Genomic DNA, 27,970 nt, shown 5'->3' on the forward strand with positions numbered 1-27,970 from the left:
AAAAAGCAGTACAGATGAAAAGATGGCACTCCCAAGTATTTTTAAATTCTAATAGTGGAACTAAGTGCATTATTATAATATTGCAAGAGTCCTGACAGCATAGATTTTTGGATGTAAATGTGTTATATTTATCCTTTTGTGTTCTTAAGGTTGGACTCCATGAAAGAACTGCACAAAACAAATCGACAGCAGCATGAGAAACATCTGCAAAGCCGAGTGGACTCTACCAGGGCTATTGAAAGATTAGAAGGGTCTTCTGGGGGTATTGGTGAACGGTATAAATTTTTGCAAGAAATGCGAGGGTATGTCCAAGACTTGCTTGAGTGTTTCAGTGAAAAGGTAAGAATGCAAAAATATTAATCTCTTTGACTAAGGCAAAATTAGGGAGGTCTAGACGACCTTGTTTAGATCTTTTCTGTATTTCTCACAAGTGTACACTGAACTCAGCTCTAGAAGTGATGAAAAGCCATGCTTCATTTCCTTCATTAGCGACACTCTATCTTGGGGGTGGCAAAACAGTGCCTTTGCTGAAAACAAAAAAGAGAAAGCGTATTTAAATAAGACTTTGGCAAGTTGTGCTTAATATACTGGTAGATTTGGCCTGCCCTGAAAAATTGGAATATAAGGGACTCTGGTGGAATTTTCTTTTTTACGGTTTAGGTCTAAACTTCTTTTTAAACTGTTTCTACAGATTATTCCAAATAGGCATGAAGTCGCAAAGTTTTATTAGTTTTTTTTTCTTTTAACTCTAAATAAAGTTGGTCACCATTGCTGCTGAGAGTTTTTAATCTAAATAAGCCTATGCTTCGTCCATTTCAGGAACTATAACGTTGGTCATAATTTCTTTGAAGGCCTCATTTCTTCCAAGTTTGTTTTTTGTTTCTTTGTATGCTAGTCACTTGGAATAGTTTTTTGCATTCTACTATACTGGTTATTTGCATTTTTAAAATTAGCTGTACATGGGATCCTCTTCTCAAATGACCTCTTAATTGATTTTTCTTTTTTAAGATAAATGTATTTGGTGCATTGGTTTATTAAGCATTTGTAAACTTAAAGAAAAATTAACATCCTTGAATATCCTATCTCTAAACTTCCAAGTGATTCAGAATTAGAAGGCACATTTTCCCCTTTTTCTTGGCTGTGTGGGTTAGCATAGAATCTGTAAGCATAGTATGTTTGAAGGAGCATTTTGTCATCTCTTCTTATTACTTCAATACCCTAAAGCCAAAGACTCACAAAAGAACACTGCAAGCCTGTCTTCCTCCTGGGTCTTGATGGTTCTAGACAGTCTGTGGTCTGATGTAGGCTGAGATAGCATTCACCGGGTCTTATCTGTAGCATTTATCACATTCTTGTCTTACCACCTGATTTCTGGACAAGCAACTATAGTCTGAGCAATGATATTCCTTGTGGCAGATCACTGCAAAGGTGGGAAAGAAACCTAGGTTTGACTCTGCAGGGGGCTAGAGTCAAGGTGGGAAGTAGACATAGGTGTCAGAGCTGGTGGTTGTGTCCTTCCTATTAATAAAGTCCTTTTGAGCCCAGCGGAAATGGTGGGAGTCTAATAACTTTTTGTGGCTGGAGAAAGGATCTTTGTCTTAAACCATACTTTGTAAGTGAGGTTTGTCCCTGTGGAGTTTTTTCCTGGAAGTAGATGAGCCTCTGCTTTAGAACTTTGTCAACTTAAATAGTTGTAACTGTAAGCTTAACTCTTAAAAATTGATGGTAATGTGATCAACTAGATTATGTCATTCTTGAACTAAAGAGACTACTAGAACGCCTAGTTCATATAATTTTTTAATTGCTGTTTTAGAAATAAGTAGTATATACTTTATTGATCGTGATCAGTTACCACGTTCCTAGAGAAATCACTTCAGATGTGCTAATGTGGTTTCAGAGTCACTTACAGGGTAGATAATCCTTTCTTTTAAGGATGAGTATTTTATTTCATTTTGACATTTTCATATGCACTGAGTTTTATTAAGAGACTGCTTCTAAGTTGATATTGTCATATATTGTCGCCTTGGAAATATTTAAGAATAATTAGATACATGTGAATATTCATTTTATACTATAAAAATTTGTTAAGGCCATAGGAAGATAATTTTTTTGTTTTTTTTTTCTCTTTTGTTATGAAAGTTTAAGTAGTTTTGAATTGAGATTTTTTAATTATTTAAAGATCATCTTAACTTTCCATTGTTTTGTTTCCCTGTAGTGCATCTTCCTTCTTGTGTTCGTCACCTTAAATTTGGTCTTGAAATAAAATTAGTCAAGAACAGTTTTGAGTTTGGAGAGGGTAAAGAAATTGTCATGGTGCATACTCTTGAGACAAAATCAATAATGTTAAAAAACATGAGAGAGAGCTGAAAAATGTGTTTGAAGGTTTTTATTCTCAGAATTTTCTCAGCTTTGTTGAAAGGCATTCCAGTTACCGAAACAGAAAATTTACATTATCAGAATTTTTAACTGTAAATTGAATAACTCTGTCTGATGCAACCTTAGGTGTGTAGCTCTCACAGTAGAGGAATGTTAATAATCTCCAGGACTGAAAGAATTCACCTTAGATATATAGGTACATTTACTTTTCATCCTGTTTGGTGTGAAAAAAATAAGGGGGTGGAGAAGTGTAAGTCCATTAATACAGCACTAAATGCTTAAAAAAAAAAAAAATTACTCATTGTAAATTTTAAAGATAGAGCCTGTGGGCCCAGCTGTCTAAGATAATCAGTGCAGATTTGGGGACATTGTTGCCCATGGTGTGGCATATTAGAGATTAAAATAACTCCATCAGTTTGATCTTTCTGTGAACATTTGCTACTTTTTCAACAGAATCATGCAAGTGTATAAAATTGCTTTTATTACAGACATCTTTGAATTCCACCTGCCTTTTTTTATTTTCCATTTGCAGTCTGTTCAGTTCAGGAAGCTGCTATAACACTTGGTGCCAGTGTTCCCAAACTCTAAATAATGTGTTTTCCATTTGCACTAACCATCAGGAAACTAGAATTTCTGGTTTCCTCAGGTATGTGTAGTGGTTGTTAGTGTTTTGTGAAAGTTTCATAGCATTTGGTTTATAAGATAAGATATTGATAAAGAAAGTTTTCTGTTTTTTTTTTTTTTTTTTCTTTTTAAGTGAGGTTTCCTTCTCTAAGCTTTTGTACTCTGTATGAACCAAGTGAATGCTTAGCTGTGGGTATTAACCTGGAAAAATTCATTGACTTTGTAAACTGATAACTCATGTGATGAATTTTATTATTTCATTACAAAATATAGAAAAATTTAAATATTTACTAGCTTTCTGAGTTTGAGATATTGATACTAGGTTAGTGAAAGCTGGAAATGTTGCCTCACTGCTGTAAGTGAATGCAGTTCAACTTTAAGAATGTGTAGTAAAGCTACAGTGTAGTATGACATTCCTACATTACTGTTAAGGTACTTGGCACGTACATGTGGCAGAGCAGTTTAAGTGTCCAGAATTGGGCAGTTCTCAGACTCCCATTCTTACCTGTTCATGGAGCCCTTGCCTTTTTTTTGGTACTGCACAGCAATAATGGTTTATTTTAAGCTACAAAAATTCTGAGGTAGATCATGCTGCTGGAAAACTAAAAATGGACTTTAAAAGACTTGCAAGTACTTTATTCTGAAAGAAAAGCACTACAGTTTTTGACATTTCTTTACTTGCTCTCTTTACTAATACTGAAGTGTTAAGTTTCCTAACCAAACTTTTACTCCAATAACTAGGCACTGGACATTATAACTGTATATATGGATTAAAAGAAGAGATGTTTCCCAAACATCGTAGAACTGAATTGCAGTTTGTGTCCCATTGGGAGTTCATGATTGTTCTGTCCATAGAGAGTACTTTTTCAGAAATCCGGAAATAGTGTGGAACCCTCAACTAAGTAAGCAACTGAGGAGTTTGGTGTTACGGAGTGTGTTGTATTTTTACAGGTGCCACTGATTAATGAACTTGAATCAGCAATACATCAGCTGTACAAACAGCGAGCTTCCCGCCTTGTCCAAAGACGACAAGATGATATTAAAGATGAATCTTCGGAGTTTTCAAGCCATTCAAGTCAGTCCATCTTGAAGGTTTTTATTATTCATTAAACAACCTTGTTTACTTAGTGCAGCCTAATTGAAAATTAGAGAGCTTAGCTTTTTTTTTTTTTTTTTTTTCTTTAAAGAAACACATTTCCTTGCTCTTGTGTCAGGTAGTTCTAAAAGTTACAACAGCATGCCCTTGGATTGTGTTTAAGAAAATAGAGTGTTGCAAAGGAGTTCAAAAATGTGCACTGATATTCTATCAATCTTATTCTTCTGTGGACATATTTTTTCACTCTTCAGAGTAAAGAGAAGATAAGAACACTATTATATCTTAAAACCACTATCACTTGACCCCATTTGATCCCCCCCACCACCATTTTCATCCTGTTCATAGCACTGATACGAATGCTGTTGTTGATCACAGTGAAAGATTCTGAGTTTGGGGACAAGGAAAATACTGAGAGGGGGTTTTAATGACATAACAAATGATACAGCTCCAAGATTAGGGGATTTTGAGCTTTACGTCTTGGAGAAAAGCAAATTTTTTTTTTTTTTTATTCTTTAGTTTGCCTTTTATACTGGGTTTGTTTGTTTTTTAATAAGTCTGTTGTCTCCAGTTCTTAAAATTTTAATGTAAAAATTCAGAAATTTGGTTTATATTCCTTCCATTAAGAGATGTGCTATGGAAAACCAAAATTAATTGGAAATCTCTCATTAAATAGTTTAGCTGAGATTCTTTAACCACAAGTTTTAAACCTTTTAATTCCATTTTTCCATTGTGCTCCATATTCTTGGGTGCTCTGCTAGGGATTTTCCCAGCCTGGATTTCATGTGGCTTCTTTTGTCATCTCTTTGTTCCCTGTGTCAGCAGTTCTAAATGAGGTGTACATAAGCATTACCTGTAATATTAATTTAAAATGCAGGTTTCTTGGTCCTGTCCCCAGAGATTTTTGCTAGGTCTTGGATGGTGACCAGTATCTTCTTGTTAAACAGTCCAAGGGCCCTAGTGTTACTCTTTTTGAAAACCTTGCTTTGTCACACAGGGTGTCCCCTAAATTAGATGTTGGATCTTTGAGAAGGCATCCTGTGTGCAGGATGGGTTTTGGACCATTGTAAAGAGGTGGTGATATGGCCCTCGGAGCTGAGTGAGACTCAGACCTGAGACACATGAATGGCTTTGTCCTTTTTCTTTTGCCACACAAACTTAAATTGGTTTACTGCCGTATTGGGCACCTAGATGACTTAACGCAGGCCTTCCAGATCAGTTTAGATCCTGGCAGAACCAGATTTCTGAGGCAGATTACAGGTAACCTATGAAAGGAAATTAATTCCTTTTTAAATTAAACGGTTTGTATGAGCTGTGCATCTCATCAAATACCTTTTCCTGCCTGTTATCTGTTCTTTATAATTTGAAGCTATTTATTTACATGATATTGGAAGTAAAGGTTGAATGATGTATGTTAATTAGACTGAGAGTTGGAAAGAAATTGAAAAATAATGAGAAAGAGAAAAATACTGCCTTGGAGGGGAATATTCATTGTTAAATGTTGGAGGAAAATTAAATAGGACACTGAAGTTAATCACTTCCATTTCTGATCTTTTTTTAAAGAAACCAAAAACCCTGCATTTCATCTGTTGAGATTTGTGAACTTCCCACAATTACTGCATGTAGTTCTTAGAGAGGTGAAGGAGGCTATCCCTCGAGTCATCTACTCTCCTAGCTCCATAATATACTATAGAATCTTACAAACATTGAGACGTTTTAAGTATTTATTATAGCAGTGAACATTCTTTAAAATATCTCTTGAATGAAGGATACCCCATAAAGAGACAGGAATCGTTTCTATAGTTTGGGACTTGAACTGATTGACCTGTGGTGTGTGAACTCTTGAGGTACAACAGGGGCATCTTTCTTGTTTATCATGCTCATCTTGCTTTATAATTGCTAAACTCTGGAATGTCCTTCCTGATGTCAGAGTGATTTTGAAGTATGAATGAACAACTCAGAAAGTCAGCTTTTATTTATTTTTTTATTTTTTTATTTTTTTTTAAGATTTTATTTATTTATTTGACAGAGATCACAAGTAGGCAGAGAGGCAGGCAGAGAGAGAGAGAGAGGAGGAAGCAGGCTCCTGCTGAGCAGACAGCCCGATGCGGGACTTGATCCCAGGACCCCGAGATCATGACCTGAGCGGAAGGCAGCGGCTTAACCCACTGAGCCACCCAGGCGCCCAGAAAGTCAGCTTTTAAAAATAGTTGGGTGTCTGACAGTTCGGGTGCACTGAAATAGAGTGCTAATTGGGGGTTTGTTTTTTCCTCTTGCTGCTATTGGCGGCACATCTCTGATATTGGGGAAGAAGAATCAAAAGCCTTAAATTGGTGCCATTTATTTTATGTATGATTTTCCCTGCATCATGTCCCTTGGGTTGTTTGCATCTGTTACAGCCCCTGTCTTACAGACTGTCTTCATAAAATGTAGAAATGAGCGAAGTATTACAGGTATTGCCCCCACTCCTTCTCCTACCCTAAACAAGAGATTAGGGGACTATTCTCTGGAGAAAGAGAATGGGTCCAGAGAAAAGACCCTGAGACGCTAACATCTGGGAGCCCCCAGTGTAAGACTCTGTCTCAGGGACCGGATGGAGAGACCTTTTAGTTACCTCCCCCCTTTGTCCACAGCACTCCCAGTTTCATTCTTTTATATGAGGTGGTCACTGATCATAGAAAGAGCAGCACACACAGTAGAACCAAAGGGACTGAGGAAACAAAGACAATGCAGGCAGCAAAAGAAAATATAAAAAAGATTTGCTATCCTTCGGAAGGTTATAGGAGGTGCCTACATGTGCGAAGTAGAGGATGCTGTAGAAAGGAAGTATTCTCAGAATAAGAGCCATCTCTTAGGAATTAAAAAGATAGTAACGGAAATACAAATTTAAATAGGAAGGTTGGAAGCTAAGGCTAGAAAATTGTCCCAGAAAGTTAAAAAAAGAGGGAGAGAGGAAATAAGCAAAAAAAAGAAGGGAATTGTGCTTTGAAAGAATTTGTTTGAGAAAGCATAGGTTGGTTCTCTTAGATCCAGTTTTCATTCTATATGTTGATTCTGCCCTTTATTCTACAAATAGTAATAAGAATAAGTTTCTACACAGCAAAATCAGAATAAACAGGAAAAATTAGTAAACTCCTGAAACAAAGCTGTTTTCTCATCCTTCCTACTCATGTTTCTTTTCTATCGTATCGTTCAATATATGGATGCTTAACTTCTTCCTTTAAAAGTAATCTGTTATTTTCCCTTTGCACAGGTAATTTTGATTTTTAATTTATTTGGTCATCATGATAGTGTCAACCAGTTAGTTCTGTTACAAGTAGATATAAAAATAAGTGATTAAGTCCAGTTGTTTTTGTGTAGGGTTATTGAACTCTCCATTTATTTTTCTACTCCTTTTCATGGGTACACAGCATAATACTGAGTTTTGCTCTAAACTATAAAACTATCTGGTTTACCAGTTACCACAGAATCCTGTCGTTGAGATTAGCAAACAGTCTATCATTATGGCTTATTCTGTGCAAACTCTTTCCTCAAGATTGTTGAAGGAAGGCTTTTAATTTTAACCATCGTTGTTTTACAGATAAAGCTCTGATGGCACCAAATCTTGATTCCTTTGGGCGAGATCGGGCACTGTATCAAGAGCATGCAAAACGTAGGATTGCAGAACGGGAGGCCAGAAGGTAATTTTAAAAATGCTTGCTGTTGCTCTGTTTGCAAAGGGAGGAATCTTTTATCTGGTTTGGGAACATGATGTTTGTTATTTAGGACTCGTCGGAGACAAGCCAGAGAGCAAACCGGTAAGATGGCAGATCACCTTGAAGGCCTTTCCAGTGATGATGAAGAAACTTCTACAGATATTACAAATTTCAATCTGGAAAAAGGTCAGACATTTATTTGGAAGTGAGATTCATTGCCACTTTGGTTTCTACTTGGGTGTGCTTTTTACTGTAAGATGGTGTGAAATTTTGTGGCCCCTGAATTGGAATCAGTCACTTTCTTCTTAATGGGAAAAACTTGCACCCATTTTCATTAACTGAATATAATGATGATGAGGTCTCAAAAGTAGTGATGACACCTGGTCACAGGCTTTATTTAGTGCTCATGTCAGGCGAACGTGATAACCACTACACTATGGAAACTATTTAGTACTTGTGTAATAAGTGATATTACTCTTCAGAACCATAGAATTTTAAGTGACAAGAAAAAAAAAAGTGTGTCCGATCACAAGAATAGCCCTAACGCATCCTGTCCTAGGAATGTAGAGCTGGGACAGGGGACACTCAACCCTGAAGTAAACTCCTGGTTTGGGGAGTTCTGAATAATTTCAACCAAGATGAGTAGTAAATACTGTTGTGTGCCAGGCGTTTCTGGAAGAGTCTTCAGAAGTTCTTCATTTCCCACCACTGGTTGTGATTATTTGGAATTCTGTTGGCTGCAAGCTATTTGGAACTTAGTTGAAGAAGTCAATTTTTCTTCCATTTTTTATACTGAATCTTTTTAAACAGAAATTAGAAAGAATAGCACAGTGATCACCCATGTACTTGTCACCCAGATTCAACAGTTCTTACCATCATTTAACCAAGTTTGCCTTAACTTTTTGAAGGATGTGTGTGTGTGTGCATGCACGCGCGTGCGCATGTGTATATTGTTGAACCATTTGAAAGTAGCCTGTAGACACCATGATACTTTAAACACTTGCGCATATTTAACTAAAAGTTCTTTATATTGTGTCTGTTTAGTAGCAGTTCCCCCAAAACAAAACTCTTGGGACTGTATTTGTGGATTATTCTGTATTTTCCAAACCAGGATCCATACAAGAGTTCTTGCCCCACTTTTGGTGGTTGCATTTTCCCCCTAGAATTAATGAATTACACATATACACATATACGCACCCCCATTGTTTGTTTAAGACATTAAGTTTTTGAAGAGACCAGGCCACTTATCTTGCTGAACTTCCTACATTCTAAATTCTAGATTTTTCTCATAGTATTAATTTTTCCATTCACTATATTTCTATGTAAGCTGCTGTTTAGGTCTGAAGACTTGATTAGACTTGATCACTGATCATGATGCACATCTGATATTTATACAGGGATTTGTGGACTGAAGAGCAGTTACGTCATGTAATTACTCTTGGTTAATATTCCGCAGTACCTGAAAACTGAACTGACTAGTTGGGGGACAAGTGGGATTTAACTAAACTCTGGGGCCCGGAAATGGTACATATTAGAGCCATGCACATGAGCACTGCCTGTAGTCTGGTTTGCATAATAGACATTTGAAACCTAAACTTACTTCTGTTTATGCTTTCTGTTAAGTTATGATTAGTAATGATTTCTCTGTTAATGAGTTTACCTGATACTGAAGTTATGCTGAAAATACTGAATTGTGTTTTTTCTTCTACATGCTAAGTAACGGTTCTCTGTGGGATTTTTGTTGTTTTTATTTTTGTCTTTAGATCGCATTTCAAAGGAGTCCAGCAAGGTTTTTGAAGATGTCCTTGAAAGTTTCTATTCAATCGACTGTATTAAGTCCCAGTTTGAGGCATGGCGTTCAAAATACTATCTGTCCTACAAGGATGCTTATATCGGTCTTTGTTTGCCAAAGCTATTCAACCCCCTTATACGGCTGCAGCTTCTCACTTGGACTCCTCTTGAAGTGAGTGGCTTGTGTCACTAGTACAAAGCAACATAACATGGTACCTGGGTAATTTTAACCTCAAAGCTAGAGGGGAGGTTGGGCACAGGGCTGTAATACAAATTGTATAATGTCATGATCTTTACGCTCCCTTCCTTCTCAAGAGAGCCCTTTGTGACTTTCAAGTTCCACACAGTGCTTCTCTCAGTTAACTAAATTGACATGTAGTGACACTGAGATATGAACGTGAATGAATAGTCAGACCTTGGTCCTTTGATCCTAGAAAATCTTGGAACCTCTTTGGAAAGCTGGGTGAGGCAGATGTGAAATGAGGACCTGAACTGAGTCGGGGGTAATGGAAATTGGGAGAGTCAAATTGACAAACTTAGGAGGTGGAATCAAGAGGACCTGGTGGCCTGGTATATAAGGGTCCTATATATGTGTAGTGATCATGTTTAAGAGAGAGTTTTGGAGGTTACCTGCAGGTGGACGGAGCCATGGGCATGAGTGAGATTAGCTGTGTTGATTGTGTAGACTGTAAGGAGAAGAGGGCTGAGGTTGGAGCCCTGGAAACAACTGAAAAAACTGAACCATTTGGCCCCCAGCTGGCAGTTGTTCTTTGCCAGACCTTGTGGAGTTTCACCCTGTGCCTGTGTGTCTTAGTACACAGCAGAGGTCAAGGGGACCTGTGTGCATTTTGGAGTTCTTTTTCTCTTCTGCCCCACAGCTTCCAACTGTCTTGGCCTCCCTGAACTCCAGTGTTTGTCTCCACAACTAAGCGAGACTGCTCTGCCTGTGACCCCCCCCCCCTGCTCCGGCCTCCCTCCAGGGGTTCACCTCATTTGATGCTCTCTCTGTGGGGGTTGGAGGGGGTGGTCATAGTCCTGTACTGCATGTATCCAGTGTCTGAAAATGGATGTTTCATGTAGTTTGTCTTTAGTTGTTTACGACTGAAGGTTAAATCCTGTTCCTGAGTTCCTCTTAACCAGGGCTAGAAGCAGAAATCGCAAGCATTTTAAATGTTTCTCTTTTAATACTCTTTTTTTCTAGGCAAAATGTCGTGACTTTGAGAATATGCTATGGTTTGAATCTTTGCTGTTTTATGGCTGTGAAGAACGAGAGCAAGAGAAAGATGATGTAGATGTTGCGCTGCTGCCCACCATTGTGGAAAAGGTGATTCTTCCGAAACTAACAGGTAGAGATTTCTGAATTTGAACATGAGTTTTCCAAATCTGTTTTTAACGAGAGCATATTCCCTCATGGAAGTTATATTATAAATGATAAAATAACCACTGGGTTCAGAGATGGCTAAAGGGTGGACATCTCTTAACCTAGGACTGGAGACCACTCGGGGTGGGCCTAGAGTTGGAGGCAGTAATTGATCCATAGATGAATTTTAGAAACTCTTAAGTACTACCTAAAGCAAAACCGAACACAGTTTTGGCAGGGGGAATATGCGTTTTCCTGGGGAGAAATTTCGTTACTTCCATCAATTTCTCAAAAAAGATTAGGAATCATTGGTATGGGAACCTATTCGAAATATTAAAAATGAGTTTCAAGTTTAATTAGGAATTCTGGATGCTGAGGCATATTCTAGGATATAGAAATCCTTTCTTCCCTGCCAATTTTAATAAATCACCCAGCAGCAGAGAATAGAATGAATCTATGTTCTCCCCACATTTGCCTAATCTTCAACGTTTCCACAGTTAAGAGGACAAAGAAGAGTGGACCTTACATCTAGAGAGAGAGAAAGTAAATCAGGATTGGCATTTGTAAATTGAGGACTGCTTGACAGCCGGTCTAAGTCTGCTGCAATTTACTTCTGTGTCTCAACACATCCTACTTTTCTCTTCATAGTAATAGCTGAAAATATGTGGGACCCTTTTTCTACAACACAGACTTCAAGAATGGTTGGAATTACACTAAAATTAATAAATGGATATCCTTCAGTAGTGAATGCAGAAAACAAAAATACACAGGTAATTTAATGGTTTATTATCTGTGAAAGGTTTTTTTCCTTCCCTCTTCTTTCAAAAATGAGCAAGAGTTGGGGCATCTGGGTGACTCAGCTAGTTAAGTGGCTGCCTTCAGCTCAGGTCATGATCTCAGGATCCTGGAATCAAGCCCTGCATCCAGCTCCCTGCTTGGCAGGGAGTCTGCTTCTCCCTCTCCCTCTGCCTCTCCCCACTGCTCTTGCGCACGCGTACACTCTCTCTCTTTCTTGCAAATAAATAAAGTCTTTTTAAAAATTAAAAGATGAGCAAGAGTTGACGGAAAGAGTGGTTATGTTCTAAGGCTTGCCAGAAAATCTGATTCCCTCAGGCCCTCTGGTCCTTTATAGCCCAAAATATATGAGATTTGAGATGATCGTTTTTAATTTTCAACTCTCTCTGGCAGGGGGATGTCATTACTCCAGGTAGCCCCTCATCTTTCTCACTTCCCCACTTCCAACTAATCAGAAATCCCTTTAAGAACTGTTTTGGGGTTTTTTTTTGGAAAAAGAAAAATGTAAAACTACTAGAATGGGTAACCGTTGATGATTTAACTGTTAAAATATTTGAACAGTATATAAAACAACTAGTTTTCTGGGGCGCCTGGGTGGCTCTGTGGGTTAAAGCCTCTGCCTTCAGCTTTAGATCTTAGGGTCCTGGGATCGAGCCCCGCATCAGGCTCTGCTCAGGAGGGAGACTACGTCCTCCTTTCTCTGTGCCTGCCTCTCTGCTTACTTGTGATCTCTGTCAAATAAATAAATCCTTAAAAACAAACAATTAGTTTTCAAACATCAGATTTTTGCTATCACTCTGTGCATTCTTAAGTAAGAATTTAAACACAGAAAGAGTGCTCTTTTTTTTTCCTTTTTTTTTTTTTTAAAGATTTCATTTATTTATTTGAGAGAAAGAGACAGAGAAGGCTTGAGTGAGGGCTGTAGAGGGAGAGGGAAAAGCAGCCTCTCCACTGAGCAAGGGGCCCAATGTAGGACTCGGTCCCAGGGCCTAGAGAGAGATCATGACCTGAGCCAAAGGCAGGCTCTTAACTCACTAAGCCATCCAGGCACCCTGGAAAAGGTGCTGTCCATTATCATTTTCATTTCACATTTTCCTTTTGAGAAAAATATTATGTGTTTGATTTTAAATCTTAGTGATATATATTTAGTAGCTGAAGGGTTCATAGATTTCTAAGTGGCTTCAGTGCCTGGTAGTTGAGTGCTGAACTGGGAGTAGTGAGTATTCAAGACCTTAATGCCTTCAAGTAAGGAAGGTAAAGAAAGTAGAAGACTGTTGACTTGCAATTGAATACTGATTTAGATTAAAATTTAAGTTTTATCATAACACTTATATAAGTGTGCTCTGTTTTTAATTCTTTAGGTGTACCTAAAAGCCCTCTTACTAAGAATGAGGAGAACTTTAGATGACGATGTTTTCATGCCCTTATATCCCAAAAAGTAAGTAACTCTCAGAATGTTAAAGATGATAATATTTTCCATTATCTTCCAGAGAAGGCTTCTTAAGTTCTAGAAAAACTAAAGGTAGCTCAAAATACAAACCATACCTATTTAGTGTAAACCTGTAACCCAAAGAGACTAGCTCAGTGGAAAAATTGTTCTGTTAAGCAGACTAAAGCAAGTAATGCTCTTTGTTGTCCTTTTGTGTCTCTTAGTAAATTTCCATTTTCTTTTAAAACCTGTCTTCTGGAATATAATTATTTGAAAATTTGAAAAATTACTTAATTTCTTTTATTCAGCTATTTTACTTGTAGAAATCTTTTCCAGGAATCAGTTGGCACTTAACATATAAAATATTTGCTCATGTTTCTCTTTTTTTCTTAGTGTCTTGGAAAATAAAAATTCTGGGCCTTACTTGTTTTTTCAACGACAGTTTTGGTCTTCAGTTAAGGTATGTGTCTCTAGGCTATCTAAAAGACTTCAGATTATGTTTGACTCAGATATTTTGGAAGGCATTTTGCTCTTTAAGAAAATCTGTAGGCTTAGATTGACGTATGTATACAAATTCCATTTTACAAACTAATTTTATTCCAAAAGTTTATTCAGGTGTGATGTTTCCACACAAGAAAATATAATTGAATTCCAAAGCAAGGTCCAAACTAGCCAGCAAAATGCCTTGCTAAGCCACAGTTCTTTATTCAGCGAGTAGAATACCAGTTACTTTTCTAGGTTGGGGAATATAGCGTTGAATATGACAGAGGTGGAACCTTCGTGGAGTTTATAATCCAGCATAGTAGGCAGCAAACCAGTATTATCCCAGGTGTGGTGAATCCTGAAAGGAGAAATTCAAGGTAGAATCGAAGCATAGAATAAGGGCACAGAGACCGTGACTGGTGAGTCACAGAAGATCCCTGACTGCCCCGAGGAGGTGCTATTTGATTATTAGACCAGAAGAGTGAGTAGGCTGTCCCTGAGGTAAGGAAGAGCAGCATACGCTAGACAAACTGAGAAAAGTCCAAGATGGCCAGACTTGGGTGGGGAGAGGAACTTCCCAGATGGTATAGGAGCTGTAATTTACATACAGACCTGTGTTCACTGTCCAGATCAAGATGCGTAACACTTCTTCTGTCTCCCAAATTCCCCATGTCCCTTTGTAGTCAAGCCCACTGCTGCACCATGGCCACCCCTTTTTCTTGTCCTGTGGTTTTCTTTGTAAAGGTGCCTTATGAATGGAATTATTTAGTCTGGCTTCATTCACTTAACATAATTTTTTGAAATTCATCAGTGTTGTCATCTGTTACTGGTGGTTAAGCTCTTTTACTGCTAAGTAGTGTTCCTTTGTAAGGTAGATGATGCCACAAGTTGCTATATTTTTTTTTAATCCTTTCCCCAATTGAGGAATATTGGATTTTTTCCAGTTTGGAGTGATTATGAATTAAAGCTGCTGTTGCATTTGCATAGTGGCTTTTTCTGGGTATGTGAGCTGACATTTCAGTTGGATAAATACTGGCGCAAAGCTGGTTTTCATATCGACAATATATTAATGCTATCTAATTATACCTCATTTTCACCACGTACCACACTTGGTATTGTCAGTTTTGGATTGATGTTTCTTTTGTTGTCTTTTTTTTGGCGTCATTCTACTAGGTGTGTAGTGTTCTTGTTATAATGTCTTAATTTGTGTTTCTTTAAATGACTGATGATGTTGAGCATGTTTTCAATGTGTTTATTTGCTATATGTATATGTTCTCTAGTGAAGTATCTGTTTAAATCTTTTGCATTTTTTTTTAAAGATTTCTTTATTTGAGAGGCAGAGCAGGGGGTGGGGCAGAGAGAGAGGAAGAAACAGACTCCCTGTCCCTGCTGATCAGGGAGCCAGCCTCAGGGATTCTAGGATCATTCATGACTTTAGCTGAAGGCAGATGCTTAACTGACTGAGCCACCCAGGTGCCCAAATCTTGCATTTTTAAAAATCGTCTTACTGAGCTTTGAGTTCTGTATTCTGGATACAAATTCTTCATATCAGGTGTATGGATTGTAGAGTTTTGCTTTTCTCCTGTGTGGCTTGTCTTCATTCCCATAGTGTAGAAGTTCTTCATGTCGATGATGTCCGGTTTATCACTTATTCCTGTCATGGGTTGTGCTTTGGGTGTCATACCTAAGAAATCTTTGCCTAACACAAGACCAGAGTTTTTCTCCTATCCTTTCATGTAGATAGTTCATGGTTTCAGGTCCATGATCCATTTTGAGTTAATTTCTACCTAAGGTATGGGGCCTGGATTAAACTTCATTTGTTCCAGAACTGTTTATTGAAAAGGCCATCTTTTTTTTAATTTTTAAAATTTTTGTTTTAATTCCAGTATAGTTGACATACAGCGTTGTATTAGTTTCAGGTGTACAGTATAGTGGTTCAGCCATTCTATGCATTGCTCAGTGCTCATCATGATGTATGCACTCCTTAATCCCCATCACCTGATTGACTCATCAGCCCGCTCTCCCCAGCCTTGCCTCTGGGGACCATCAGTTTGTTCGCTATAGTTAAGTCTGTTTCTCTGTTTGTCTCTCTCTCTCTTTTTTTTTCCTTTGCTTGTTTGTTTTCCTGAATTCCACATGAGAAAAATCGTATTTGTCTTTCTCTGGCTGACTTAATTTTACTTAGTATTATACTCTGTAGCTCTATCCATGTTGCAGATGGCAAGATTTCATTCTTAATGATGGCTGAATAATATTCTGGGGGTGGGGTGTGGATACACAACCAGATCTTCTTTGTCTACTCATCAATCTATGGACAGTTGACTGCTTCCATAATTTGACTGTTATAAATAATGCTAAGGCTGTCTGTATTGAATTGCTTGTGTACCTTTCTTGAAAATTTAATATTGGTCATGGAAAGGACATTTACAAATTGCCGTTATCAAGATTACTCTGGCTGTTGTGTGGATAATGGATCAAAGCAGTGAAAATTTATTATGGATGTACTGTGTGCCAAGCACTGTGCCACACCCTTTATTGTTTATCTTGTTGAATTGTCACAGTAGCCTATAACTAGACACTATTATTCTCACTCTAGTCCTGTGATGGTAGGCACAGAATAACCAGCCCAGAGTCATTCCTTTGTTCGGTGTAGAAATGGGAGTCTAACTGAGGCCAGTCTGACTGATGAGATCTTCTCAGCTGGGGTCTGTGAAATAATCAATACCTAATGCCCCAAGTCCTCCACTGAGCGTAGTGAATTCTCTTTTCCCTGCATCTAGAATGCTACTTGCTGTACCATCTTTGGGAAAATTAAGGAAGGAGTCATTCAAATTCTTTTCTGTAGGTTTAATTTCTCTCAGAGCCCTTGCTTGAGAAAGACTCCTCCAGAGCTAATGCTTATGATCACTGAGGAACTGTGAGGTTCAGGAGGTGATGATGGCAGCTTGGATTAGGGGGCGGCAACAGGGTCTGAGAGAAATGAACACAGTGGCTGGAGGTGGTCAAACAACTTGAGGGAGAGGTGAAGAATGACATCCAAATTTCTGACCTAATCAGTTGATTGGATAATGATACCACGAATTGAACTGAGAAATACTGAGAAATTGGGAATTTTTATGGTGGGTGGGTTGAGAACTCCCATTTTATAATACTGGCTTCTGATTTGCATGTGTTGAGCTTGAGCAGTTGAAGTGACAGCTCAGTTCAGGTTTGCGAGATCTGGTAAACATGCCGTGTTGTGGTCAAAAAGAGAATTCCATCTTTTTGTGGATGGCTGTAGGACTCGCTTAAGCATGATTTTGAATGAAGAAAATTTATCGAAGGATCAGTGCTTGCCCAGCAATACTTGGTATCACAGTGGAAGATGTTGTGTTTTTGCAGTGGCCTATGAAGTAGCCACTAGCCCTATGTGGCTATTTATGTCTTAGTTAATCTTAATTAATTAAAACTTAAAATTCATATCCTCAGTCATTTGAGGCAACTTTGGGACCCTTTAAAACTGTTAATTAGGGGGCACCTGAGTGGCTCAGTGGGTTAAAAGCCTCTGCCTTCGGCTCAGGTCATGATCTCAGGGTCCTGGGATCAAGCCCTGCATGGAGCTCTCAGCTTGGCAGGGAGCCTGCTTCCTCCTCTCTCTCTGCCTGCCTCTCTGCCTGCTTATGATCTCTGTCTGTCAAATAAATAAATAAATAAAATCTTTCCAAAAAAAAAAAAAACCTGTTAATTAGTACTTCGGCAAAACATGGTCCAGTGTATTTCATAAGGTAGTTTTACTCCGTAACTGTTTTCTTTGACTTAATTTAGTTGCTTAACAGTGCCTTCTAGAAACAGGTCTGATGTGTGTGGTTGCCAGAAGTGGGGAGTCCAGGGTTGGGGGATTAGGTGAAGGTGTCAAAAAGTACAGACTTCCAGTTACAAGGTAAAATAATTCTGTGTGTGTGTAATATACAACATAGTGACTATAGGTAGTAATAATGTGTTGTATATTTAAAGCTGCCGAGAGAATAGATCTTAAAAATTCTCATCACAAGGGAAAAAAATAGGTGAGGGATACTACCTTACTGTGGTGATGATTTCACAACATATACTTAGATCAAGTCAGTATATTGTATGCCTTATACAATGTTATATGTCAATTACATCTCATTATGAGGGAGAATAATTTTCTTTTCTCTTTCTAGCTATTAGGGAATTTTCTTCAGTGGTATGGCATTTTCTCGAATAAAACTCTTCAGGAATTGTCAATAGATGGTTTATTAAATAGATACATTCTCATGGCTTTTCAGAATTCAGAATATGGAGATGACAGCATCAAAAAAGCCCAAAATGTGAGTTAAATGACATGTGTTGTAATTTTTAAAGCATGTAAATTAAAATGAATTGTATCCTTTGTTAGAAGAGAGATTTTAGAATTTTATGAAAAGTCCTTTGATTATGGACCTTGGTGTAATGTCGACAGTTTGTTTGTTTCCCAGGTAGTTCTGAACGCCCTCATCATTTTTTACATAAAAATGTGTACTGCAACATTTGTATCTGTCCTTCTGTATATCTATTATATCATTATTTTGGCAGGTAATAATAAAAGTTATAATTTTAGAATAATAAATGTTTAATAGTTGGATGTATAGTCCCTTTCTCATTTAAGAAATAATTTTAATTTTATTTTGTTTTCTACTTTATGGGAGTTACAGAGCTTCATCTTTTTTATTACTATTATTTTTTAAAGATTTTTTTTTTTAATTTTATTTTTTTATTTGACAGAGACAGAGATCACAAGTAGGCAGAGAGGCAGGCAGAGAGAGAGGAGGAAGCAGGCTCCCTGCTGAGCAGAGAGCCTGATGCGGGGCTGGATCCCAGGACCCCGGGATCATGACCTGAGTCAGAGGCAGAGGCTTTAACTCACTGAGCCACCCAGGCATCCCAAGATCTTATTTTTAAGTGATCTCTGTATCCAACATGGGGTTTGAACCTACCACCCTTAAATCAAGAGTCATATGTTCTACCAAGAGGTCCAGCCAGGCACTCCCAATTTCTCTTTTTAAAAAAACTTTTTGAAACAGAAAAGAAAATTTGCAAGTACAATACAAAGTATTTTTCCCCTCAACCATGTCAAAGTAATTTTCTAACATGGTACTCCTTTGCCCCAAATACTTTTATGTCTGTTCATATGTACATGGATGTTCTTACATATAATTAGAAAATGTAACCATCAACATCATTGATCTGTTACACCTAAGCTTTGAGACTATTGAGGTTTTGTCAGTTATGTCAATAATATCACATTCTTGGCGAAAGAAGTTCCCAGATCATTCTTGGCATTTAATTGTCATGTCTTCCTTAGTCTCCTTTAATCTGGAAGAGTTTTTGTCTTTCCTTGACCTTTGCAAAACCTTGACATTTCTGATGATGATGGGCTGAATATTTTGCAGAGTGTCCCTCAGTTTGGGTTTGTTGGATATTTTCATGATTGGATTCAGATTCGGCATCTTTGGCAGAAACTGTCCCAGATTTCATTTGATTCCCTTCAGATTGACCTCCGTGACCTTGTAACATGTCATCTCATTTTGGGGGAGCACTTTCTTGCTTTCTGGTGCATGATGTTCCAGGCTCATTTGCTTGGTTGACTCCAGCCCGGGAATCAGTCATTTCTCCAAGCACGCCTGGGTTCTTTAGTGGGGAGCCTTCTCTGCCCACTTGACTGAATCCTGCTAATACACTGCCCTCACCCTGGTGCAGTCAGCCTTGGCTTGCTTGGATTTTGTACCAGCCTCGTGCCCTGTTCTTGCCTTAAGCTGCTCCCCTGGTACAATGCTCTCTTGACCCCACTCTGGGCCAGCACGGGTGCCTCCTCACTAAATTGTTGGGGATGGGGAGGGGCTACAGTGTGATATTTATACATGTTTTTATGTCAAAAGCTACTGATAAAAGGAAAATTCAGTTCCTTTAGGGCTTCCTGGAATACAGGAAAATGAAGCATTTGGTTATCAATTTTATGTCCCTAATTTACTTAAATATTGAAGGTTATTTATCTTTTGTTTTGAGTACCTATCTGTTGAAATTAAAAATACAGATATATTCAGGTTTATTTGTATAGTTAATATGGAAAGTCAGGTTTAAAAGAATATCCTGTCAAAGCTATTGGTTATGTATAGTTCAATAGCAGGCCTTCACATATAATCCTTGTTGTATAGGTTCAGCTTTTAGATACTTTATTTTGTTAATTTATGTCTGTCTTCTCCGTAGGTAATCAACTGTTTCCCAAAGCAGTGGTTCATGAACCTGAAAGGAGAAAGAACTATTTCTCAGTTAGAAAACTTCTGTCGGTACCTTGTACACTTAGCCGACACAATCTATAGAAACAGTATCGGGTGTTCCGATGTGGAAAAAAGAAATGCAAGGTAATTTTCTGTAATTGTTCAATGAAATGGTAATCTAGAGTCTTCAGTTTTTGTCACACTTAGTACTATTAAAATGTCTTAGAGTCATGTTTATATTTTACTTTAAACTGTGCATTGATTTGGTATTGGAAACCACCAAAAAGAACCATGATTTTTTCTTTTTCAGTTTTACCTAATTTTTTTTTCAGTGTATTATTTATGAAGGGATTAGGAAGGACTTCTGATAAGCACCAGCTCTAAGGCAAATGAATGAACTGTGGTTTTCTAGGTCCCCTCCCTTCAAGAATTGGGGGAGATTTCAGGCTCTTAGAGTGTCATGGATCTTAATCTCTGGAGGTTCATTATACAGATGTAAACCCTCAAAAAGCTAGTCACTGAAACTTAAGTATATGAAAAGTTATATGCCAGTTTTGGGACAATTGTGCTCTGTGTGGAGTTTTCCTTTATCCATATCATAGAATAAAGGTCATCACTCGTGACTTTTGGGGAGCAGCTTGTACATACATTTTACCAGGGGTTGCAAGGAAGAAAAGAATAAATGAACCATTCTTCTTTTTTTTTTTTTTTTGTTTCATTTGATATATTCTTCCTAATGTCATAGTTTTCCTTTTTAGAATATACACCATTAGTCATATCCCTCTAACAAAACGTTTTTCTTTTTCCTCATTTCCCTTCCATGCAAAAACCTTATTTTCTTGAGAAAATTAGCTACCTCTTACAATAAAGTTAAAACCAAGTAGATAGTAAAGATTTTAGTGGTAAAATATTTTGTCAGGTAAATTTTGATTTATATTTTAACTTCATCCATAGCCTGGGTCATTTTGATTTATATATACTTAACTGTTTTTGTTGAGAAGTTAAATATCAACAAAGGGGATTCACTTTTCTACAGAAAAGAACTTCAGGGGCGCCTGGGTGGCTCAGTGGGTTAATGCCTCTGTCTTCAGCTCAGGTCATGATCTCAGGGTCCTGGGATCGAGTCCCGCATCCTCTCTCTCTCTCTGCCTGCCTCTCTGCCTACTTGGATCTCTATCTGTCAAATAAATAAATAAAATCTTAAAAAAAAAGAAAAGAAAGAACTTCTGTGATAAGCATCTGCTGTGTGCAGAGCCCATAAAGTAGGTTCCCTGTGGGTTACAAAATTTTGCAAATATAATCCTTCCCTAAAAGCTGCTTGCTACAGTTTTGCAGAGAAGAAACAGCTAATAATGTCACATTGTGTGCTGTTTCTCACCAGGGTTCCAACTGTTAAAACAGTCATTCTTTTTTTTTTTTTTTTTTTTTTTCAAGATTTTATTTAGTTGACAGAGCACAAGCAGGGCGAATGGTAGAAGGAGAGGGAGAATGCAGGGCTTGATCCCAGGACCCCTGAGATCATGACATGAGCTGAAGGCAGACGCTTAACCAGTTGAGCCACCCAGGCGCCCCTAAAACAGTCCTTCTTAAAGTGGTGCCTGGATCAGCAGTGTCCAGCATCACCTGGGAGCTTTGTTAGAAATGCAGATTCTCAGGCCCCGCCCAGACCTACTGAATTTGAACTCTTGTGGGTAGGGCCTGGTGAACTGTGTTTCACCAACCCTCTAGGTAATTTTGATATATGCTGAAATTTGAGGCCTATTCAGAGTGACAGCTGGCTGGGGTGACAGAGGAAGCCAGCTTATCTTTCTTAGTGAATTTAGGAAGAGTGGAGATGATGCTGGATTGGGGATGAAACAGACATACTACACATTTGTGTTCTAGATACGTTCTGAAAGACCTGGGACTCTGGTTTGGGAGGGAATGGGAGGCAGGGCTCTAAAGTAATTCAGCAATAGACTGCTTTCTTTTTTTCTAGATATCAATGGAAATCATTGAATGAAATTTTGGGGTGTTTATATTTTGGAAAGTGGATACTTGGTTTCCAGGCTAGTCATTTAAACATATACAAGTTTTGTTTTATATGGATAAATTTATTTTATTTCTTTACGTGCTATGGCTTGCTTACCTGTCTTCTTTAAAAATATGTGCTCGAAAAAATTGATTGCAAACCTCAGAAGTGGCCATAAAGTCAGTAACAAATTTTCCTTTGAAGGCTTTTGTATTAATTAATAAGATGTTGCCATTTTTTTTTCTTTTTTTAGGGAAAACATAAAACAGATAGTAAAACTCCTTGCAAGTGTTCGCGCTCTGGATCATGCTATGTCAGTTGCAAGTGACCACAATGTGAAAGAATTTAAGTCTTTGATTGAAGGAAAATAGACCCTATTTGCTTTAATACCATTCCCAGTGTATAAATTTTGTATATATGTAAAGTTTCTTAAACTGTAAAATACTGATTCTTGTTTTAATACAAAGAACATTAATATTCATTACTGTGTCCTTAAATGCAATTTCTTTGGAATGAATGGAACTCACATTATTTCTAGGAAGCCTATTCATGTTTTCCTTACTGCCTGTCATACTCTGTTTACAGAAGTATTTTATATGGTCATTCAGATTAACCCTCTCAGTTCATTGTTCTCTGTAAACGATGTGTGCAGTGTAAATTGTGTAATTATGCATATATATATTTATACCACCATGGATTTAACTTTCACACTGGAAATTTGTGGTGTTTTTCTACAGAGTAAGCCTTTTCACAGCAGAAAATTATTCAGTAGTAAATTGTCTTAGGGAAATTACTACACTGTTGCAACAAAAGGGCTGGCAAGTGACTAAGTGTTCATTACCTTTCGGTTAGCAGTTGCTATCATTGTAGCTTTGCTGCCTTAAAATTGAGAGTAGGATGTGGACTTAGTCACTGGGTGAATGGAAACTTTTTTCCTTGAATCAGCGTTACGGTCAAATATGGGTTGAATATGAACTCTAAATAATATATGCAACATGGGTTTTTGAGGAGAACACAGAAGCTTAACTTTGGGAAATAAGAGCCCCACAAACCTCACTGCATGGTTTTGGGCTGACTGTCCTATCTCATGATTTTACCCCCTGACCGGCTTACAAAAATACATGCATTTGAATTTAAGTAGTCTGTCATTTTATTTAAAATCCCACATATGTGAGTTATATATGCAATAAAGAATATGCCTTGCTGATTAGCTACACCCAGGCAATTTAATATCCTTGGTCTTCTATAATGTTTATACCATGTTGTAAATATTCAGAGAACTTGTTTTAAAGTTTATGCTTTCTGATTCTGTGATTTTCAAAAGAGGAACTTTTTGGAAATTAAGGACTATTGTCTGATAATTATATATGTAATTAAGCTTTAGCCAAGCATTAAATTAATTTTTAAATAGATCCTTTGTTGTATTTTGCTGGTGACTGATTTTAGAGCATTTCATATGACTCTAACATAGACTAGTAGTGTGAGTACCCTTGGCCAGGTCAAATAATATTTATAACGGTGTTGTGCACTCTTAAGTGCTTCATCAGTGTTACCTTTATTGTAGGAACTTTCCTTACTACTACATATTCATTCTGTTACACAGTAGTGGCCTACTAAATAGAATTCAAATGAGAATGTCAACAGAATAAGAACATATAAACATGTATACAGAGGACATGCGCAACATGTGTGCCTTAAATTTGTGTTTCCAAGCCCATTCGACTGGTGATTTTTCCTGTGTCTACTTTTTAAGGACTTCTGCAGTAAGCTTGGAGACTTTATCCTGTGCAAGCCCTCAGGCTGTTTTGGTTTCAGACATGGGTTTGAATACCACACAGGGACCTTGATGGAAGGTGAATTCAGCATAGATGTGTGCATAAAACAAGTAGCTCTCCTATCTCAGCTGGAAGTTTTGTTCCTGAAATAGCCACAGTATGTCCTTTCTTATGAAGGGAATTGGCAAAAGATAGGGGGTGACATTTTAATAAAGCTAAAGGTTTGCTTCTTCAGTTTTTTCTTTTAGATCTGTCTTCTGAATTAACTCCAAAATAGGTGAGAGGAGTTTTTGAAAAGGAAAGCTATTTTATTGAGGCAATATAAACCACATTCACAAAGACTGCTGGCGACATTATAGCACATGCTAGTGGAGCCCCACCCATGTCCCCCGAGGACCTGCTGGGGTCCTGCAGGCACTCGAAGTTCTGCCTGAGGGCTCTTTCTCGGCCTGTGCAACAGGCTGGACTGTCCACCAGATAATGTCCCAGAGAACAGCCCTCAGCCAAAGAAGGGAGTGGGAGGAGAAATAACCCTTGAGTTCTAGGGAGCCGTGGATGAGCTAGCATTAGATAATACTGCAGATCATTGAGGGGGAAAGGCGAAGGAGATGGAGGAGATGGGCTGGGAGAGCCCCACAGCTGCGAAGTCATGAGGCAGGCATGACATCTGAAGCAAGCATAGGAAGATTTAAGTCTCAGATGCAAGACTAAGAAAGCTCAGCAAGGCTGATGGGAACTCCTCAACCCAGAGTTGCAGTTCTGAGTTAAGGTCTCCAGGAGCTGGCCTTGGTCTTCCCACCGCACTCAGTCATAGGTGCCCAGGGTCTCCTTGTGCGAGATTTGGGGAGGGCAATTTCAGGTCTCCCATACCAACTTCTAATCTCTCCAGTATGTTCCTCGTCATCTCCCAGAGGGCTTCAGTTGACTTGAGTCATAGTTGCCTGTGGTGATGATAACATCCGCTCTTGGAACTGGCCCCCAGATTACGTAACCTCACAGTGAGCACTTTCCTCATGAGAGAATGCTAAAATGTAAAGCCAGGTTTGTTGAGGTATAAATTATAAACAGTAAAGTTAACCCTCTTAAATTTAAGTGCATACAGTTCCATGAGTTTTGACAAGTGCCTCATTTTGTTTTAAATGCTAATTTCGGAGGGGGATGCAGTAACAGGGTGATTGGCCATTAAGGAGGGCATGTGATATAATGAGCACTGGGTGTTCTATACAACTCCTGAATCACTGAACTCTACCTCTGAAATTAATAATACATGATATGCTAATTAATTGAATTTAAATTTTAAAAATGCTAATCTCCCTTGAAACCATGAAAGCCTTCTAAAAATGGTCAGATGTAGAGCTGCAAAATGCAATGTTGTAGGCTGCTACATTGTAGAGGTTCTGTATTGTTACAAGAATCCATCTCTAGCATGGTAATGTCCATAGAGTAAAGGGACTCACTATTCACCAATTATAACAAGATTTTGGTCTGTCGTTTCAAGTAAATGAAAATAAGAATAGTTAAAACACCAGAACTTTTGCGTGTAGCAAGAACAATATAATGTCTCTGAATGTTTGGGAGGCCTTATGCTTTGATAAGGCTGTTACTGTCCAAGATGCTTTGGAGACTGCCCTCCAAAGTGTATGGATAGCGGGTGCACAGTTGCTGAGTGTGGCTTCAGACTACTGGCAAAGGCGGACGAGCTAAAAATTTTTCTATGAAATAGGTTTTGATGTGCAATGTTGACTGATCCCTAGCCTGCTTCCAGACCTCCACGCCCCAGTAATTTATACTGGCTTTCCTTTAGCCCTGGCAGACCTAACTTCAGCAGGAGCTTGGATGTTACCATCCAGCTCAACGAGGCCTAGCACTACATTTCTCGGAAGATATACTGTGGTCCTTAGTTTGGGGGCTTTTACTTAAAAAATCTTCAGAAACATAGATTTTATATCCTGTGCTTGATGATTCAAAACACATGGGGAAAGGTGAAAGTTTTGACAAATCCTGTAGAAGCCATTTTAAGATGCTTTGCAAAACCAATTTGCCCATGAAACTTATCTTTTTCCCATGTAGCATTAGGTGTGGAAATTCCAGACACACCTGCTGCTTAGGTACAAAGAGCTAGGTTGATGGGTGAACACCCTCCACCTCTCATAGTGAGACTGAGCCCTGCTATTGCTTAGGTCTTCTGGTTTCCATGAGAATCCTTGGGTGGCATTAAAATGACCCCCTTCACATGAGATCCCTTGAGTTGGTGTGTTAATTTCCCTGATCATCACTGGGGTAACATCCTTACCTATGGTATGTGTGAGCAGTTTTCTCAGTCTTTGAAGTTTTTGTTTGATTTTATTTTCAAAGTAGTTCTGCTCTCAAGCTGACTATATTTTCTACTTAAAAGGTTTCCATTTTTTCTAGTTTAAAACCTTATTCTTCACTGATTACTGCAAACGTATTCAAAGCAAACAGCTAATGCCATTTTGGAACCTACTGTTGTGTTGCCTCTCAAAAACCATCCCTTTCTATATACTAATAGCTCTCTGCAGATCCTGATGTAGCTCTAGTCTATGTAACTGAACAAGAGCCTGTTAAAGGTAACTTGATCGGGCTGTTAGTGTTCCACAAGTTTGCCAAACATTTTCCAGTATTTTTGATAAAATTCAGGCTATAAGGAAATGTGGACCCTACCACCAATTCACATTTTAGACATCTCAAAATTCCTAGTCATGTAATGATGGTATAGTTTTAAAAAATGTTATTGGGATAATCAGTCATTTCTATGTAAACCGTATAGTATACTGGGGACTTGCTATCAGATTGAGCCATTTATATTCCCTATATGTTATTTTAAAATATTTATTTGACAGAGGTCACAAGTAGGTAGAGAGGCAGGCAGAGAGAGAGGGGAAAGCAGGCTCCCCGCTGAGCAGAGAACCCCATGTGGGCCTCAGTCCCAGGACTCTGAGATCATGATCTGAGCTGAAGGCAGTGGCTTAACCCACTGAGCTACCCAGGCGCCCCCCTATATGAGTATTTTTTGACTTATAGAAAAGGTAAGTACATATTTTCACGTAGAGAATTAACAGTAGGAGAAAGAATTTGGTCAAAAATCAGCATTTACGACTCCAGGTGTTTGCCTTCAACTTGTTGAAGCTAATGAAGCTCATATCTGAATCCTCTATCTGGGATTTTTGCTAATCTCTGTTTCTCTCCTGATGGGAAGACACACAGACTTGTACTGATTGTGGCTGTTGTAACAAATTATCACAAACTGGATAATTTTGAACAATAGAAATTCTCTCACAGTTCTGGAATCCAGAAGTTCAAAATCAAGGTGGTGACAAGGCCATGTTCCTCCAGAAGCCCTAGGGAAGAATCCTTCCTGCTCCGGTGGCTTCTAGAGGTGGGTGCTGACATCCTTTGGCTGTGCCTAGACTGCCTTAGTCTCTCCTCCTGTCTTCACATTGTGTGTGTGTGTGTGTCTAATTTCTCTCTGCTACCCTGTAAGGACAGTTGTGATTGCATTTAGGGCCTACCCAGGTAGTGCAAAATAATCTCAAGAACCCTTAACTCAGTCTCATCAGCAAAGACTTGTTTTCCTATCAATTAACATTCACATGGTCTAGGGATTACAATGTACTATTTTTTTCAGCCAACCAAGGGCCTCATTGCTCATTTTCTTTTCTTTTCTTTTTATTTCACTTCTAGGACTTTTTTTTTTTTTTTAAGATTTTATTTATTTATTTATTTGACAGACTGAGATCACAAGTAGGCAGAGAGGCAGGCAGAGAGAGAGAGGAGGAAGCAGGCTCCCCGTGGAGCAGAGAGCCCAATGTGGGGCTTGACCCCAGGACCCTGAGATCATGACCTGAGCTGAAGGCAGAGGCTTTAACCCACTGAGCTACCCAGGCGCCCCATTCATTGCTCATTTTCAAGGGTCAAGAAGGTGTCAGCTCATCTCTGTGGGCCCTTAAGACCTCAGAAGTTTGTGTGTGCCACTTAACATGTATTTTAAGTCAGGGGCACCTGGGTGGCTCAGTGGGTTAAGCCTCTGCCTTCAGCTCAGGTCATGATCTCAGGGTCCTGGGGTCAAGCCCTGCATTGGGCTCTCTGCTCAGCGGGGAGTCTGCCTCTCTCTGCCTACTTCTGACCTCTCTCTATTAAATAAATAAATAAAATCTTTTAAAAAATAATATATTTTAAGTCAGCCACCATCCCTCCCCACACTCTTCAAATCTGATGAAAATTTGTCCAGCTACTTTCATATGCCGTAACAAGTATAATCAGTAA

At 38.4% G+C, this 27,970-nt stretch overlaps 1 protein-coding gene across 1 annotated transcript in view; it reads left to right on the forward strand.

The window, feature by feature from the left end:
* PAXBP1 (PAX3 and PAX7 binding protein 1) overlaps positions 1 to 23,323 on the forward strand; it is a 34,839-nt gene extending 11,516 nt beyond the window's left edge. The window contains exons 7-18 of the mRNA XM_082723823.1: positions 150 to 339; positions 3,952 to 4,075; positions 7,674 to 7,773; positions 7,859 to 7,974; positions 9,552 to 9,751; positions 10,781 to 10,925; positions 11,588 to 11,709; positions 13,096 to 13,172; positions 13,557 to 13,623; positions 17,828 to 17,974; positions 19,890 to 20,044; positions 22,165 to 23,323. Of these exons, the coding sequence (XP_082579949.1) occupies positions 150 to 339; positions 3,952 to 4,075; positions 7,674 to 7,773; positions 7,859 to 7,974; positions 9,552 to 9,751; positions 10,781 to 10,925; positions 11,588 to 11,709; positions 13,096 to 13,172; positions 13,557 to 13,623; positions 17,828 to 17,974; positions 19,890 to 20,044; positions 22,165 to 22,282 (1,561 nt within the window). The 3' untranslated portion in view covers positions 22,283 to 23,323. The remainder of the gene's footprint in view (positions 1 to 149; positions 340 to 3,951; positions 4,076 to 7,673; positions 7,774 to 7,858; positions 7,975 to 9,551; positions 9,752 to 10,780; positions 10,926 to 11,587; positions 11,710 to 13,095; positions 13,173 to 13,556; positions 13,624 to 17,827; positions 17,975 to 19,889; positions 20,045 to 22,164) is intronic.
* The last annotated feature ends 4,647 nt before the right edge of the window (positions 23,324 to 27,970 follow it).

Source organism: Mustela nivalis (genome assembly GCF_964662115.1).
Source record: "Mustela nivalis genome assembly, chromosome: 1".
Lineage (NCBI taxonomy): Eukaryota > Metazoa > Chordata > Mammalia > Carnivora > Mustelidae > Mustela > Mustela nivalis.